At 52.2% G+C, this 18,019-nt stretch overlaps 1 protein-coding gene across 1 annotated transcript; it reads right to left on the bottom strand.

The window, feature by feature from the left end:
- Window positions 1–4,574: 4,574 nt before the first annotated feature.
- Window positions 4,575–16,728, bottom strand: LOC144737204 (myelin protein zero-like protein 2). The gene is made up of 6 exons (XM_078619924.1): window positions 16,613–16,728; window positions 10,689–10,740; window positions 9,786–9,955; window positions 7,754–7,964; window positions 5,962–6,196; window positions 4,575–4,661 (listed from the first exon to the last, which is right to left on the bottom strand). The coding sequence occupies exons 2-6, from the start codon at window positions 10,720–10,722 to the stop codon at window positions 4,598–4,600; spliced, it is 714 nt and encodes a 237-aa protein (XP_078476050.1). The 5' UTR covers window positions 10,723–10,740; window positions 16,613–16,728; the 3' UTR covers window positions 4,575–4,597.
- Window positions 16,729–18,019: the final 1,291 nt, after the last annotated feature.

Raw genomic sequence — 18,019 nt, forward strand, 5'->3', positions numbered from 1 at the left:
ATCAACCCTTTCTGGCAATAAAACAGGAGGTGTTAAGATATTCAAGCACCAGATACATTTTACAAGGCATCACACATCTCCATTAACCACACTTGTGGTGAACATGCAAACACACATGCTCTGATAATATAAGCATAGCCTTCTTTATTGCCTAGTCTCACCGGTGTCAGAACAGAGAACGCCAAAAGGCGAATATCACAAAGACAACTCTCCTATCAGAGCACTTGCAGAGCTCGGGTTGAGCAGCTATATCCATGGGACCTTTTTTGCCAGTATCAAAGTATGAAAAATACAAATAGGTTTTACTCTTTCTGGCAATAAAACAAGTGTTCAGATGTTTTATTGCCAGAAAGGGTAAAACATTCTTATTTTTCATATTTTGATACGAGCAAAAAGGTCCCTTGATACCAGTTACACGATTGTGTAACTGGTAGAAGCCGGAGAAAACCCATTGCAGAACAGAGGGTGGGAGAATAATAATAAAAAACACCACTCGATCTCACGCAAACACACTGTCGCTCACGCTCTGCAGAAGAGGGAGAGAACTTGAAAACTCCGTACAGAAAGGCGCCCCAAGTCGGGAAATGAACTCGGGCGCAGTGCCAGCGCCCTGCCGCCCCGTGTATACCCCCCCGACAGGCACCTTGGATCGTCTCGCTAAACAAAAACAATTGATATTTTTTTTAATGCTTACATTAATCATTGGCGTTAAGAATGACAACACCAGAGCACGAAATGACATTGAAGCCAGCAATAAAGGAGTGCTTTAATTTACATTCAACCATTCATTACACCGTCATGGATCATTTTTATATCTCCACTGGCACGATCAGAATGAAAGGCACGGAGAGAAAACTCGCCCACACACACACCCAGAGACTGGAGTGCAACACAACAATGTCTAATGTACTGTGGACTCTCCATTATCCACGCTAATGATGGGGAGGATGGCCGCAGATAATTCAAAATCACGAATAATTCAAAAAATATCCATTCATCGATATGCGTGCTCAGTGATAGCACTTCCCTGCTCCCGTGCAGAAGACTTCTCTCGAAGTGGATGACAACAGAGCCACCCCAATCAACATCAAACTCCACCCACTGTTGTAAAGACTGCAACTACTGTACTGTAGAGGCGATCACGTGGATTTCGCATTAATTGGAGCATATATTTGTTGGGTTTAAGCACGTGACTTGCAATAAACATTTCCAAGAATAAAAATGTATAACTTTTTTAGGATTATTAATTTGGGCTCAAGGGAAAATCCATGAGCTATAAATTTGTTAAAATCTCAGGTGCGTGATTTATGAGCAAATCGGATGAACCGGACGCGTATAATCGAGAGTCCACTGTATTTATATTTACTCATTTTTTCCCCCCCACTGGCAGAGGCGAGCCGAGCCAGGGCATCACACGGGTCAGTGGGTCGCGCCAGGGCTGGATTTAGTTTTCTCCCCCACTGCAGAAGCCGAAGCCTCGTGCAGCGAGCGCGCCGACGTCACACACCGCACGTAACCACGATGCGACGACTCCCACCGTTGATTTACATTGACGAACGTTGCAGGCCGGCGAGCGAATGACACGATGCTAGCCCACCCCCCACCCCCCTTGCTAGATTGAGACGTCTTCTTATGAGGGGGGCCGTCGTATGGCATCGCGATTTAGTAACGAGTCAAAACAGCAGCCAATGAGGGAAACCGGCAGTAGCATGAGGGGGGCCATGCCTGCCGGGGGGCCTTGGATTTCACCAGCAGAAACGGGGGGGGCCTGGGGGTTGACACCCAGGAGAAGCCTCATGGAGTCTCAAGACTCGTTCAGTGGAGGTGAGGTGCTGGACACGTTTGGGAGGTTCGGACAATTCCAATGGAGACGTTTGCGCTTCACGGCGACAAGGGCCCTGGTTTCTAATCCCGACTCTGGCGACCTTCTGTATGGAGTTTGTGTGATCTCTCTCTCCCCCGTTCTGCATGGGTTTCCTCCGTGTTCTTTACTTTCTGTCTCCCATGTGAAAGTATTGGTCAAAATATCCCAATCCTGAAAAAATCCCAACTTGAAAATTGTTAAATTTGGATCAAACAAAGTCAAAGATCCCCCACATAGCCTATAACAGACTATTTGGGCAAGTGCTGTGAGCGAACACCCCCTCGTGTGCCGTTCCTGCTGGCCACCGACCCCCTCGAGGGGGTGGGTGGCCAGCACCACTCCCCGGTAGCAATGTATTTACACACCGCACCAGGTACTCATTTGATGGTTAGCCGACCTAGGGGAGGCCCAGAACCGGTTCAGATAATCGTCACCGGTATTGGTGGCCGTGAGCGGGAATTGAACTCGGGTAGCTGGGTCCATAAGTGCAGCACGCTAACCGCTACACCACCGCTCCGCTCAATTGGGATCGCGCGCAACTCTTGAGCGAAGACTTTTTCTTGGTAAACAAACGTGAGTACAAACAACGGATTAACTCACGGCCCACCCTGGGCAAGGACAGAGAAGCGATATCACCGGGGCCCTATTCTCATTCGCCTCCGAGGGTCTGCGGCGTCGCAAGGCAGGACACACCCCGAGACGCACTGGGGCACGCGAGTCGGTCCGCCTTTCCAGGGAAGCCTCTCCTCTTGGCTTCTGCCAGCACGAGCCCTCCCCCCGCCGCCGAGAAACGGGCTCCCACTGACTCCAGCACAAGAGCCGGCGTCATGTTACGGGGTCCAGGATTCACCCACCGACGAACTGCCGATCGGTGCGTCGTACCGCACGTTCCAGAGCCCTGGGGGTGACTGAATTAATTTTAAACAATTTTTTTCTACGTCGCAGGTGAGGCCCACTGAGCTACGTAGCTCTTTTTCAGAAGTGACTTGGTTATCACAAATGATAGCTCAACGAAGTGGCTCGTCGTCATCACGTGGAAATGTGATAGCGGTAGGCGAATACTCTCAACGTGCGTGACGTGGATTTGGAGAAAAATCCACACGGCCATGGGGAGAGACAGATACGCAAACTCCAAATGTCAAGATGCATATTCGCAGGTTGGTGATCGAACGCTCGACCTCATGCACACCAGGCGAGGGAATTAACTCGTCACCACGGCGAGTTGCGTCTCCCGACGCGGCCCATTTGTGAACTTCCGACTAAGAGTCACGCCTCTGCCCTAGACAGTCTGGTGCTTCTATGACACCTGTAGACGTGTAACAGCAGGGTCGACATGACAATAAATAACACCGACAAATACTCATAATAAAATAGGAATAACTTAAAGAGATGCCACAGTCAGCGATCACCGCTTGCTGGAGAGGTTCCGCGGTTCGAATCTGGCAGGCCGCCCTAGGTCATTACTGCGACAGTGAGCGTTGAGCACATTAACTCCAATGCGCCGTCCGCTTCACTCGCATTTGACGACGGAGAGATCCCGTGACGTCGTGCGGAGAGAGAGCGGTTGGGGGCAGCACTTCGTGAGCCAGCAGCAGGAATCAAAATTTGGCAAATATTCCAAAAAATGTTTGCTCAGCGATGTGGAAAATGTCAATCAAAAATTACCCAATTGGGATCGCGCACCGTAGCAGCAGCGACATCGCCCGCTGCCAGTGTAAGCTGTGCAGACCGCTCTCTGGCTGTTGCCTGATGAGGCTGGTTGATGTAATTACCGGCGAAACGTCACTGTACTCAAACTGTAAATGTTGTTGTGGGTTTACTCTCCAACACACATTGGTGTGTGCTGAACTAGCAAATAATTGGCATGTTTTGTTTAAATGACAAACCCTTAGTAAGTGGGTGTGACGGGTGGTGGCGGGTTAAATGACACATTCACATTTACGCGATCTAATCCAACAAAACCTCTATTATGGACAGACTTCTGTGAAACACAGCAGGCCCAGGAGCAGCGCCTTCCGTGTGCTGTAAGAACAACCGCACCGGTACCAAATGTACTCGATCAGAACTATTTCTGCGGAACGGCCACTGTTGCAGGAAAGATGTCGTGGCAGCAGCACCTCACACGCGTGAGAAGGACATGATTAGATCTGTACGCGGTGTACGCAGTGGGTTCATGTAACCCCTGGCAGCCCACTACAGGTGCCAAAAAGCATTCACCACAATGCTATAAAAGGAACGATTGTTTCTGGAATCAAACTGTGATCCTGACTCTTTGGAAGGGGGATAATCATTTCACCACTGGTTACCATCGTTGACTCACAGCCTCAACACTGACCAACAGCCTCAATGCTGACCCACAGCCTCAAAGCTGACCCACAGCCTCAACTCTTCACAAATAGCTTCAACGCTACCTAGAGTTGTCAACGCTGCCCATAGCTTCAATGCTTCCTACAGCTTTAACGTTAACTACAGCCTCAGATTCAATGCTGACCCACAGCCTCAATTTTGACACACTGCCTCAATGCTGACCGACAGTCTCAACGCCAACTCAGAGACTCAACGCTGACCTATAGTACAGCCTCAGTGCTAACCAACAGCCTCAATGCTGACCCACAGCTTCAACGTTAACCTACAGCCCCAACATTGACGAACAACTTCGTCCTCCCCGGCCCTCCCGCACCCCCCTCCCACCGCCCCCATTGTCCCCCGTCGCCCCCCACCGCCGTGCTGCCCTCACGAGGTCACCAGGGTCACGGTGCTCCCATCCCCGTGCTCCTCTGGCTCCTCGAATCGACTCCTGTTACACGGAGACAAGGAAGTGAAGACGCAACTCCACACCCATGCGTCTGTTCAGCAGCGAAGATAGCAGCCGCAGGAGCAACAGTAGTAGCAGCCACAACAATAGCAGCAGCTGCAGTCGCAGCAGCTGCAGTAGCGGCAGCAGTAACAGCAAACGCAGTAGAGGTAACAGCAGTAGCGACAGCAGTAGCAACAGCAGTAGCAACAGCAGTAGCAACAGCAGAAGCTACAGCAGAAATAGCAGCCGCAGCAGTGGTAGCAGCAGCAGCGTTCATTCACCACTAAGTGAAGGCGTCGTCACCACAGCGCTTGTGTCAGACTAGGTGCATGTTGGTGATCAAAGATCGAATGATCATTCTTTCCATTATGGACTGTAATATGTGGAATTGGACAGTGATTTGTGATCTCCTCAGCAACCCGCGACCACCACTCATCTTCAGTCTCCAACGTGGGATGTTTTAGGCCAGTGTTCCTCACTAACTTTCAGAGGGGGGCCCACTTTCACCGATTAGACATCATCAGTGAAGGCCGCCACATATTTAAAACCATTGGGGTTTTTGACAGTACGATGATGGGGGGTGTTTTCACTATTTGTGTATTATTGGGGGCCGCATGTCAGAGGCTGCACTAAAGGCCACCCCGGGGCCGCCAGTGGCCTGTGGGGCCTTGCAATGATAAACACTGTTGGAGACGATGGGAGTGGGCCTGTCACTTTCTCTCAAGCCAGCTGGAACACCTCCTCTGTCAGCCAGGGTCTCTGGTGAGGAGGTCTGAACCGTGTATCAAATGCAACCTTTGCAGCTGCATGAGCCACAGTCCTGAACCTTACTCAATTACCCTCGGAATCTGGAGAAGGGGGGACGATGCCAACTCCAACTTTCAATGGCTGAGATGAGGCTATTATTCGTTTGATTGGAGTTCAAAGACAAAGATTCCCCGCATAGCCTTTAACAGACTGCTGGAGCAAGGGCTGTTAGCGAGCAACACCTATGAAGGCTTAAATGGCAGATGAGGGGGTGGGTGGCCATCACCACGCCCGGCCGCCTTTGTCTCCCAAGAAGCGATGCTTGCACACCGCACAAGGTACTCATTTGAGGCCGAGTCGATCTTGGGAGAGGGTGAGCTACCGGTTCAAATAATCGTCACCCATGTTCGCCGTGAGCGGGAATCGAACTCGAGTCACCGGGTTTGTAGTGCAGCACGTTAACCAACTACGTCACCATTCCCACACACACCCACACAATCAGACCCCAACACAATCACACCCCCCCTTGTCAGCTGTAGCGGAGCCGCCTCACCTCGTCGCCTTCCTCCGTGACCTCTTCACGAGCGCTGCCGCTGCGGCCAGCAGGGCCACGCCCACCAGAAGGCCCGCACCAGCCAGCACAAACTGCATGGCGCCAGGCCTCGCACACGACACGTTTCCCCACGCCCTCTCGCGTTGCTCACTCTCCACGGTGGCGTGCGCGGGCGGCGTGGGCGAGTCAGACTCCGACTCCGGTCGCGTCCCATTGGTAGGTCTGGGGGTCGGCGCTGCGGACGAGGAGAGGCGAGAGACGGGGCGCATGGACGGCGCTGAGAGCCGGTTTCCCCCGCGCCGCCACAGAAAGGCTTTGTTGCCCCGGGGGGGCTTCAGCTGGCGCTGGGGCACCACGGGGGCAGGAGCCGCCAACGCCACAAAGGCGGCGGACTGTGGGATCCCGGCAATTACCCCCCAATTAGAGCCAATTAAAGGGAAAGCAGATCTGAGAACGTGCCCTGCTCCGTACGGCTGGATGGTGGAAATCGGCGGAGAGAGAGCGCCTTTGATGGCTTCACTCTCTCTTTCTCCCTCTATTTTTCTAACTTAACTCTCTCCTTCTCTCTCTCCTCACCCACATTCCCTTTTCCTCTCTACTTCTCTACCCCCCCCCCCTTCTCTTTCTCTCTCTGCCCCGTCCCACAGGGGAAGGAATCGTGCCTCAGGAGGCTACAGCATGTCCCAGCACCTCGAGTACAGACCGAGCGAGCACAACCATTCCCTCCCCCCTATAAACTACTTTTTTATTTTACCAGGTAAGGCCCCACTGAGCTGCCAAGTAGCTCTTTTTCAGAAGGGATCTGGCCATCACAAATAAAAGCTCAACGAAGTGGCTTATTTTCGCATGGAAATTTATAGCAACAGCCAACTACTCTGAGCGTATGACGTTGATTCTACATGTGGATGGAAAAACCAGAGGACCCAGAGAAAAATCCACACGACCACAGGAAGAGAGACATGCAAACTCCAAATATGCAACAGGCGTGAGGCTCGGGATCGAACCCACGGACCTCCTGGATACCAGGCGAGGTAGTGAACATCTCGCCACCATTACACCCTCTCATGAATCCACCCCCCTCCTCCCCTCCTCTCCCTCCTCTCTCACGCCTCCCTCCCGAAATCGTCTGGAGGTTTAGAGAGCCGTGAGGCGCTGCGAGTATGAGTGGTGGTAGCGGGTTGCAAACTTTGCTCATCCTCGCAGCAGCAGTGGCTTTTGGCTGGCCATGGAACAAAGATGGTCACCGCATCGCGCGCCTTTGGATTGCGCTTCTGCAGCCCTCTGGAACGCTCTTCTTTTCCGATATCAAGAAGCCACTGGAGCTATGCACTTTTAAATCGAGCGTGACATCTTATTTCTTAAGAACAGTTTTTTGCGCTGTTTGTTGTCCTTCCCCGCCCCTCCGATGAGCACGGTTGGCTGCATACGTTGTGAAAGAAGTTCAACATGCATACGTCAGAGACTACGCGGGGGATCTTTGTCATTGCATTATCGTCTCCCTACGCGTCCGCGAAGGTAACACCTGCAGCCTCGTGTCAGTTTCATAACTCAGCCTTGTATTAGTTTCATAACTGAAAGTATTCTGTGTTGTGTAATTATAGAGGTATGTGAAAAACTAGCACTCATATCTTGCTTCTATAAACATCTGAACGTTCATAAGCAGTGGTGCAAGCAAACCTTGCTCTGCTGAAACACTGAATGTCGAAACCGGTCCAAAAATTTTACACGCTACACGGGGGGGGAACCTTTGTCTCGGTGTGTGCGTGCGTGTGTGCATGTGCGCGTTCGTTACCGCGCGCGAGCACAACGAGCTGCGTGCGGGTCGGCACGCCGTCCACGTCGGGGAGGTTGAGGACATCGCACGAATAGAGGCCCGAGTCGGACGGCTGCGGCGCCAGCAGCTCCAGCGCAGCGTTGCCCTCGGTCACACGGCCCGCCCAGCGAGCACGGCCACGCAGAGGCCCCGCGCTGCGCCAGTCGCTCGGCCCCTCCAGCAGCAGCACCTGCGCCGGTTCACGTCAACCACACGCACCCGTACAGCCTTGCTCAGGCACACGTGCCGCACCCCGCATGGGTTCCCCGTGACTACCACGCACGGTGTTGATCTCGTATGCAGAGCCCGGCAGGTGTTCCTGCGAGTTGCTCTGAATGTGCACTGCTGCCACCCAGTGGCAGGGAAATAAAACTGGCATCACGTGGCAACGTCAAGTGGCAACATTGTGTGGTAGCAAGTTCTCAAGGTAACGTATGGTAATTACCTCGGATTACGTCGGGGGAAGCGTTCCTGAAAGGTGCTAACAAAGAATATTCAAAACGACTTAATTAAAAGAAGTGTTTGACAGGGTAGGTGGTGGAGGCGAAGGTTGAGAGGCGACGGAGAGCGAGAAAGGACGGACGATGCTGTCAGCGACGTAAGTGTGGTGGTGTTGAGGTGATGCTAATCGGGTAGCAGTGTTAATCAAGTGAACGATGTATTTGCGTAAATGAGGGTATTGGGTGAGGCGTAAATCAGGGTTTTGCCGGGGCACCGCGGTGGCTAGGAGATGTTAACTACCTCACCCAGTATACCAGGAGGTTGTGGGTTCGATCCAAACCCTGAAGCCTGCTGTATATTTGGAGTTTGCATGTCCTCCCCATGGTCGTGTGGATTTTTCTCCAGGGTCCTCCAGTTTTTCACTCCACATTCGTGTTTAGAGCATTTGGCTGCTATAAATTTCCGCGTGTAAAGCCACTTAGTTGAGCTTTCATTTGTGGCCAGGTCGCTTCTGAAATAGAGCTATACAGTAAGCCCTTCTCTATCCGCGAGGGTTATGTTCTTAAAAACACTCACAAACTCGGAATTCGTGAATGCAGAAAAAACCTCATTTGAAATGGAAAAAATGGGGATTACGTTCCTGGTACGAGTGAACATATTGGGGGAAATGGTAAATGTTTAATAACAATCACTACACTAAAAAAAATATAAATACAGTAAAACCTTGGATTGCGAGCATAATTCGTTCCGGAAGCGTGTTTGTAATCCAAAGCACTCGTATATCAGTTGTGATCACGTGACACTCGGCAGACAAAGCGTATACTGTACGTACTACAGTACTCGTATTGCAAGACCTCGCTCGTTTATCAAATGAATATTTATTTAAAAAAATTGCTCATCTTGCAAAACACTTGCAAACCAAGTTACTCGCAATCCAAGGTTTTAATGTATTAAACTAAGTGTTTTTAATAACGTTTGATGATTTGACGACGATTGAGGTGGTGGTGATGAATTCAGGAGGATAACTTCTCGGGAGATGCAGGGGTGTTTGATAACAATGTCGCACAGTTGTTATCATTTTAGCACTCTGGGGAGCGAGCGCTAGCCTGCTTCCTGATTGCATTCGCTTTCCTATAAAAAAAACTCAGTCGACTTGTTTATACAAACATGTGTAGCCGAGTTGACTGTAAGTCGTACGCATAAAGTAAAAATGCACAATGGCGAGTTCTGAGATGGATTACTGCGAGACTTGTGGATTAAGCGGGCAGCCGAGGTGGCATGCCTAATCATCGCAGCAGACCGTTTCCAATGTAACAACATTCTGCGCACACCACCCTGGTGTCGGTGGTCTGCAGGCACTATGCCCACTGGTGGGTGTCGCGAATAGGGAATCGGTAAACATTTGAGTAACTCGCGAATATGAAAAACTCGCGAATCCAGAACTCGCGCATGGCGAGGGTTTACTGTGTAGCTCAGTTGGCCTTACCTGGTAAAAAAAAAAGTGTAATAGTTTTTAATTTTATTACTGTAAATACTCACAAGAACTCGCCCCCCACCACCCCCCCGGTACCGGCTGTGCGGGGTGCTTTGGCGAGTCCCGGCGCTGCCATACGACGCGCAGCAGCGGGGAGATCGGTGCCACCGAGCGGAAGTCGCATGGCAGCAGCAGCACTGGCGCCCCCTCCACGGTGCGCAGCTCCCGCGGCCCCCACAGCTCCATCGCCAGCGCGGCGTGCAGCGCTGCACCAGTGGCAGCAGCAACAACAGCAGCAGCAACACCGAAACCAACAGCAGTACCATTAGTGTTCGCATATTGAGCACCACAAACAGGGTTATTAAAAAAAATTGTAATTTCATCACTGTCATGAGGATCATCACCATCAACACTGTCTGAATCACCACCAGAGCATCTGCATCATTGTGTTTGGGCGTGTGTACTCGATGTGTGTGCTTTATGTACACGTGTGCATTTGTGTATGTGTACCGTGTGTGCTATGCGCTGTTTGAGGTTGTATGCATATGTTTGTGCTATGTTGTGTATGTGTTTTAGTGTGCATCGTGTGTGATTGGTGCTCACTAACAGCAATTGCCCCAATAGTCTGTTAAGGCTATATGGGGAATCTTTTTATTTGTGCGTATGTGTACTGAAGTTGTTGTGTGTTGTGTGTTTGAGCGTGTGTACTGTGCATGTGTGCTATGTGCGTGGTATGTGCAGTGGTTAGCATGCTGTGCTACGAACCCGTCGACAGGAGTTCGATTCTCGCTCATGGCCAACACCAGTGACGATAATCTGAACCGGTCCTGGGCCTCCCCTAGGTCGACTCAGCCTTAAATGAGTACCTGGCGCAGTGTGTAAATGTCGCCACGAGGGAGACAAATGTGGCCGGGCGTGGTGCCGTTTGCAAGGAATCATGTCTGCATTAATCGTTGTCTTCGTGTTGGTGTGGTGCGCGTGCGTAGGGGTGCCACTCACCCAGCAGTATCTGTATGGTTACTGCGAGCATCATTGCTTCTCCTTCCGCCACCTACAACCGACACAGACAAAGTATCATCGTTACTCTTCCACTCGTTTGCCCAGGAAAGCCTCAACGAGTCTCAATACGCCTTTTGCAGGAGGGTGGTGCTAGTCCGTTCTGCAAATGCCGTGTGATTTCATAATGCGAACTGGATATATAACGCGATGAATGTATCATAGGGAACATTTTTTTTTAGAATACGGATGCGAGTTGTGATATAACGAGATTGAACGAGCGGAACTACATCTGGCGAGTAGGTATAAGCAGCTGTACAAGGCGGGATGCTGCTGGATGCTTCTAGATGCTACCCACCACGCCTCAGTCTTTGATCGGTCTTCGTTACACATCTCATGTGCTACCAAACGGTTAATATAACGCGGTTTGTTCCTGTTATAATTGTTCCATAAGGTGGTGTTCTTCAGGAACGCAACTACCACTACTTTATAGGAGATCGGACTGTTTGTTGTCTTTAGCTATAGGAATAAACCCAGAGGAAGAACACACAAACTCCACTCACTCGCACACAAAGATGAAGATCCCCCACGTAGCCTGAACAGACTGTTTATGGCAAGTACCCATGAAGGCTGGCACGGCTCATGAGGGGAGGTGGTGTGGCCAGCGCCACGCCAGTACTGACGCGATACACACCGCACCAGGAGGAATGTATCGTAGTCGATCTAGGAGAGGCGCCTAAGGGCTGGTTCAGATGACTGCCGCTGATGTATGTGAAAGGGGAACCGAACTTGGGTCGCCGGGTTCGTAGTGTCGTGTGCAAACCACCACACTGCAGCACCCCACAGGCATCAACAGGCACTAAAAAAAGATCCCTCATAGCCTTCACAGATATTCGCCTGATCGCATTTGTCTCCCCAGTGCTGATGCTTACACACTGCAGCAGGTACTCATTTGAGGTTGAATCGACCTAGGAGATGCCCAGGACCAGGATCAAACAATCATCGATAGTGTTGTCCGTGAGTGGGAATTGAAATCGGTTGGCCGGGTTCGTAGCGCAGTGCGCGACCCGCTATGCCACCGCTCCCCCCACATGCACGAACAGATACACACACAATATCGAGGCAAACAGACAATGCACATACACTGGCACACACATACAGACTCAAAGAAACGGAAGATTCAGACACGTACAATTCGACACCCTCACACAAACGCACACTCACAAAAGACAAAGATCCTCCGTATAGCCTACACGGACTGTTGGGGAAAGTGCTGTGAGCGAGCACCTACTACCTTCTTGCACCAAGCACAAACACACATTCATACATTCACTCACGCTCTCTCAGTTTCATTTCATTTATTAGGTATAACCCTGTGAGCCAGGCGGCTCTTGACTCGGGTGCAAATGCAACAAACAAAAACATGAACAAGAAACATCTTAAAGTGACTACACGCAACAGAAAAATCCAGGAAAAAACAGCAAAGTCTTCCAGAAAAAACACCGTATTTCAACGCTGTGTGCAAAAATCCAGTGGGATGCAAGTCAAACAATAACAACCACAAGACAATTTATATTCAAGTTAGCAGGCTAACTCTGTACTACAACAAACAAACATGGCCAAACCAAAATGTTTTCAAAATCACCAAAATAAAGCTATAAAAACAATGTAACAGTGATCATAGGAACTGTGATTCAAATGTAACAATAAACGATATACATAACATGTACGACCAAACTGTGCAGCCACAGCTGGCTGCATGAGTCACTCCATAACAGCAGGAGTATCAGTAGCAGTATCAAATGTTTTCAATACACCACCCATACCTACTCACTTTCACACTCTCGCGTTCTCCTACAAAGACAAAGATCCCCCTATAGCCTTCAAAGACTGTTGCGGTAAGTGCTGTTAGCGAGCACCTATAAAGGCCACCACGGCACACGCGGGGGTGGGTGGCCAGCACCACGCCTTGCCCAATGGCGAAGTTTTAACACACCGCACCGAGTACTCGTTCGAGGCCGAGTCCACCTAGAGGAGGGCCGAGGACCGCTTCTGCAGCGCGTTAACCACTGTGCCATCGCTTCCAACAACATTCACTCTCCTACGGAGATAAAAAATCCCCGGTACAGCCTGAACAGACTGTTGTTGGAAGTGCTACACAAATTGACACACACACACCTGTGTGACCCTGTCTCACACACACACACCTGTGTGACCCTGTCCCACACACACACACCTGTGTGACCCTGTCCCACACACACACACCTGTGTGACCCTGTCACACACACACCTGTGACTGTCACACACACACACACCTGTCCACGTGGGCTCGCTGAGGGATAGCGGGCCCGCTAAGTGAGGGAGGTGGGGGCCCACTGGGGGAGGGAGGTGGGGGGCACAAGGGGAGGGAGGTGGGGGCCCAATGGGGGAGGGAGTGAGGTGGGAGGGAGTGAGGTGGGGGGTCCACTGGGGGCTCACTGGGAGAGGGAGGTGGGGGGCCCACTGGGGGAGGGGTGAGGTGGGGGGCCCACTGGGGGGAGACGGGGAGGTGGGAGGCCCACTGGGAGAGGGGGTGAGGTGGGGGGCCCACTGGAGGGAGACGGGGAGGTCGACCATTGCCATCACCAGGGCGTGTCTCGACGTGTCGGCGTTGCAGGGCGCGGTGGCAGTGCACAAGTGTGCTGAGTCACTCTGACTGGGTGCATTTACCTGGACAGTCACGGAGTGCCGTGTCCGCTACCTAATAGTAATGTTCGATGCAACCTGTACAGCATTCCATGAAGCCGACTAACAACACTGGGGGCATCATTAAACACGCGATTCTCAGCAGGGCCCCAGAGTTGTAAGCAAGTGCCGACTCCCACTCTCTTCTGGCATATTTCATGTGCTCTGGAGGACCGCTGCCCGAAACATCATCAATTGTATCATCGTCCACACACCCAGACGCGGTGTGGTTCTTGACAACGGATGGTGGTTGAGTTTCGCTACCTGTGCGCGTACAGCAGCTAAGGGACCGTCCATAAATGACGTCACGCGATTGTGGACAATTTTTGACCCCCCCCCCTTCGTCACACGGCATCACAAAAAGTCAGACCCCCCCTCAAATATGACGTCACAAAGCCTCCCCCCCAAAAAAAAACACATGCTTCAAATCGCTTTAAACTATTGTCATTGTAGTGCGTATTTAATGTGCCGCTGCACTGAATTTGTAGGAAAAATATGTATTAAAAAGTCTACTTAATTTAGTAGAACGTGTTGTCTATATTTATTTAAAGTTGCGCATTTTGATGTGACGTCACATTTCTCAACCCCCCCCCCCCTAGGTGCGTGACGTAATTTATGGACGGCCCCTAACACTCAGAGATGTGTAGGGGGGGTAGCATGCAGTGTAGTGCGACAGTCACTGAACCCGAAATGATCCTTCTGCCTTCCGTCGATGTTGATGGAGGGCGACTGCCTCCCAGCTGCCCAGGAGCAGCAGCGTCCTTCACGAGCCTCCTCCTCCTCTGACCCACAGAGGCCGATCTTGACACCGCTGCTACCGGCCATCGGCAAGACCACTCACGGCCATCGGCAAGTCCACTCAGGGCCATCGGCAAGCCCACTCAGGGCCATCGGCAAGCCCACTCAGGGCCATCGGCAAGCCCACTCAGGGCCATTGGCAAGTCCACTCAGGGCCATCGGCAAGCCCACTCAGGGCCATCGGCAAGGCCACTCAGGGCCATCAGCAAGTCCACTCACGGCCATCGGCAAGGCCACTCACGGCCATCGGCGAGGCCACTCAGGGCCATCGGCAAGTCCACTCAGGGCCATCGGCGAGGCCACTCAGGGCCATCGGCATGGCCACTCAGGGCCATCGGCAAGTCCACTCAGGGCCATCGGCGAGGCCACTCAGGGCCATCGGCAAGCCCACTCAGGGCCATCGGCAAGCCCACTCAGGGCCATCGGCAAGCCCACTCAGGGCCATCGGCAAGCCCACTCAGGGCCATCGGCAAGCCCACTCACGGCCATCGGCGAGGCCACTCACGGCCATCGGCGAGGCCACTCAGGGCCATCGGCAAGGCCACTCACGGCCATCGGCAAGTCCACTCAGGGCCATCGGCGATGCCACTCACGGCCATCGGCATGGCCACTCACGGCCATCGGCAAGACCACTCAGGGCCATCGGCGATGCCACTCACGGCCATCGGCAAGTCCACTCAGGGCCATCGGCATGGCCACTCAGGGCCATCGGCATGGCCACTCAGGGCCATCGGCGAGTCCACTCAGGGCCATCGGCGAGGCCACTCAGGGCCATCGGCAAGACCACTCAGGGCCATCGGCGAGGCCACTCAGGGCCATCGGCAAGTCCACTCAGGGCCATCGGCGAGGCCACTCGGCCATCGGCATGGCCACTCAGGGCCATCGGCAAGTCCACTCAGGGCCATCGGCGAGGCCACTCACGGCCATCGGCATGGCCACTCACGGCCATCGGCAAGGCCACTCTGCTCCGCATGCTTCAAGCCCCATCTCTTCCCCAGTCCCGTGTCGCGCCCGTTTAGCCCCCTCTATCCGATCAGTTTCAAAGAAAATGCCATGCATTGTTGTCAGAGCATGTTTGTTTCATGTCCACCACAGGCACGTGTGGTTCATGCAGACATGGTTCTTTGCAAAATGTTTCTATTTGGTGTTTGAACATCTTAACACCTTTTTTATTTCCAGAAAGGGTAAAACTTATTCTTATTATTTTCTTCATAATAAGCTGTTTGGGTATGCGGTGGCTTGGCATGCGGGCTACAATGACCCAGCCAACGCAAGCCTCGCCTGCCAGAGGAGCTCACCGATGGGACTGTGTCCAGATCTGTCAAGGATTTGTGAGCTCAGCACGCAATCCTGCCTGCTGGTAAAGCCCAGGATGGATCGTGTGCAGGGCCAGCCTGAATGTTTCTCTAACCGGCGCAGACGTCCCTTTAGAGGGCTCCACGTGGTGCAAACACAGATAAAGGAGGGGACGCAGTGTGACTGGTATTGGCCAAATATCGGCAATGCGGAAACAACGACCGATAATTCACTCAATGCAAAGGTCACCCCCGTAAAGCACCAACAGACTGTTGAGGCGAGTGCTGTTAGCGAGTAGCACCTGTGAAGGCCGGCACGGCACACGAGGCGGTAGGCGGCCATGACTACGCCCGACCGCCTTTGTCTCCCCAGTGGCGATGTTTACTGCACACCGCACCAGTGATTCACTTGAGGCCAAGTCGACCGAGGGGGAGGCCCAGGACCGATTCAGACAATCAAACATCGCCCCCCACACACACAGCATCAACATCGCCGCCCCCCCCCCCCCACACAGCATCAACATCGCCCCCCCCTTCTGCTCCTGACAAGAGTCGTGAGAGTCGGTGAGTTTCCCGAGGTAAAACACAAGCGGAATGGCAGCAATCATCATCATCATAATGATACCCCCACCACAGGTAAAGCGTGGGGGAGCTGACGAGTTTGTGAGCACGACTCACCTGCGGCTTGTGCACCTCACCCACCCCTCACCAGCCCCCCACTCCTCACCAGCCCCCCCACTCGCTCTGTCCCACCACTCTCTCTGCCCCCACCACTCGCTCTGTCCCACCACTCGCTCTGCCCCACCACTCTCTCTGCTCCCACCACTCGCTCTGTCCGACCACTCTCTCTGCCCCCACCACTTGCTCTGTCCCACCACTCGCTCTGCCCCACCACTCTCTCTGCCCCCACCACTCGCTCTGTCCCCACCACTCGCTCTGCCCCCACCACTCGCTCTGTCCCACCACTCGCTCTGTCCCACCACTCGCTCTGTCCCACCACTCTCGCTGTCCCCACCACTCTCGCTGTCCCCACCACTCTCTCTGTCCCACCACTCTCTCTGCCCCCACCACTCTCTCTGTCCCACCACTCTCTCTGCGCCCCCCACTCACCCAACAGTGCCGGCTCCCGCGATTCCGCCACTGCCGCGTTGTGAGCCAGACGCGCCGCGCCTGACGGACCAATCGGCGGCGAGAACGCGCGCCCCGGCCCACAGGAGCCCGCGCGTGATTGGACGAGGATGGTGTAAAGAAGAAATTACGTCATCGCAATGTTTGAAGAAGGGAGGGAGGGCGGGGTGTAGAGCGGAAATGGCGTCATCGCAATGTGTGAAGATGGCCGCCATCTTACCTGGGGGTACTTTTGTGACCAGGACTTTATGTGAAGGAATGACACAAATGCACACCACGTTTTCTCATTCAAATTAGGCACATTTCAAAATATCACTGTCCTAGTCACAAAAGAAAAGTTTATGGGGAATAATAGCATTTTGAGGCATAAGAAATTAGATAATAACACTTACTACCCAGGAACAAAAAAATTGTTACAGTGTAATCATTGTTAGCGTCGTTGTGGAGAATATAAGTAACAGCATAAATACGATAACACGTATACAGTACTTATTTTACCAGGTAAGGGCCACTGAGCTATATTGTTCGTTTTCAGATGCCACCTGACCACAAATCATAGCTCAACGAAGTGGATTCTCACGTGGAAGTGTATAGCAGTCAAATATTCTAAACGTTTGTACTCTTAAGCTTGTATAAAATAAAACACCGGAGAAAAATCCACGCAACCATTGGAAGAAAATGCAAACTCAAAATGTACAGGTTTCAGCGTAGGGATCGAACCCACGACATCCTTCACACCTTCCCCACGTCAGGTGGCAGAGGAGGCGGCGCTTCACAACGATTTCCCAAGCTCTGCTGTCCTCTATATATGAAGGGTGTTGCCAGACAACGAGAAAACCGGAGAACCGGGAGAATAACGAAATAAACACAACACGAAGTTTATAAAGAAATACAATTTCAAGCTATGAGTCTTTGGGTCTTTAAACGAGTCTGCATCTCTGAGTGTATGGGGTCTCTATGTGAGTCTATAGATTTATATGCGGATCTATGAGTCTCTATGTAAACCACTGGATATCCACGTAAGTCTATGGCTCTGTGAGTATATTGGTCCCTTTATATGTTAAAGGGTCTCCGTGAGTCTATGGGTTTCTGTGTGAGTCTAAGGGTCTCTGAGTCTGTAGGTGTGTGTTGTAAGTTTGTGCGTATATGTGAGTCTGTGGGTCTCTATGTATGTTGAAACTTCTTTCGCACCGTACACGTAAGCCAACCGTGCTAATCAGAGGTGCGGAGAATCGCTTACCCGTTCAGAGGGAACAGGTGGAGTCCATACTCTTTGGTTCTTTCGGGAATGTCACGTAGGTATAAAATAAAATAAATCACGACGAAAAGGTGGGAAAAGGCTTTTCCTACCTGATGACGGACGCGTGTGTTGCGCCCGAAACGTCGTGA

This window comes from Lampetra planeri, chromosome 65 (assembly GCF_965212315.1).
Source record: "Lampetra planeri chromosome 65, kcLamPlan1.2.h2, whole genome shotgun sequence".
Taxonomy (NCBI): domain Eukaryota; kingdom Metazoa; phylum Chordata; class Hyperoartia; order Petromyzontiformes; family Petromyzontidae; genus Lampetra; species Lampetra planeri.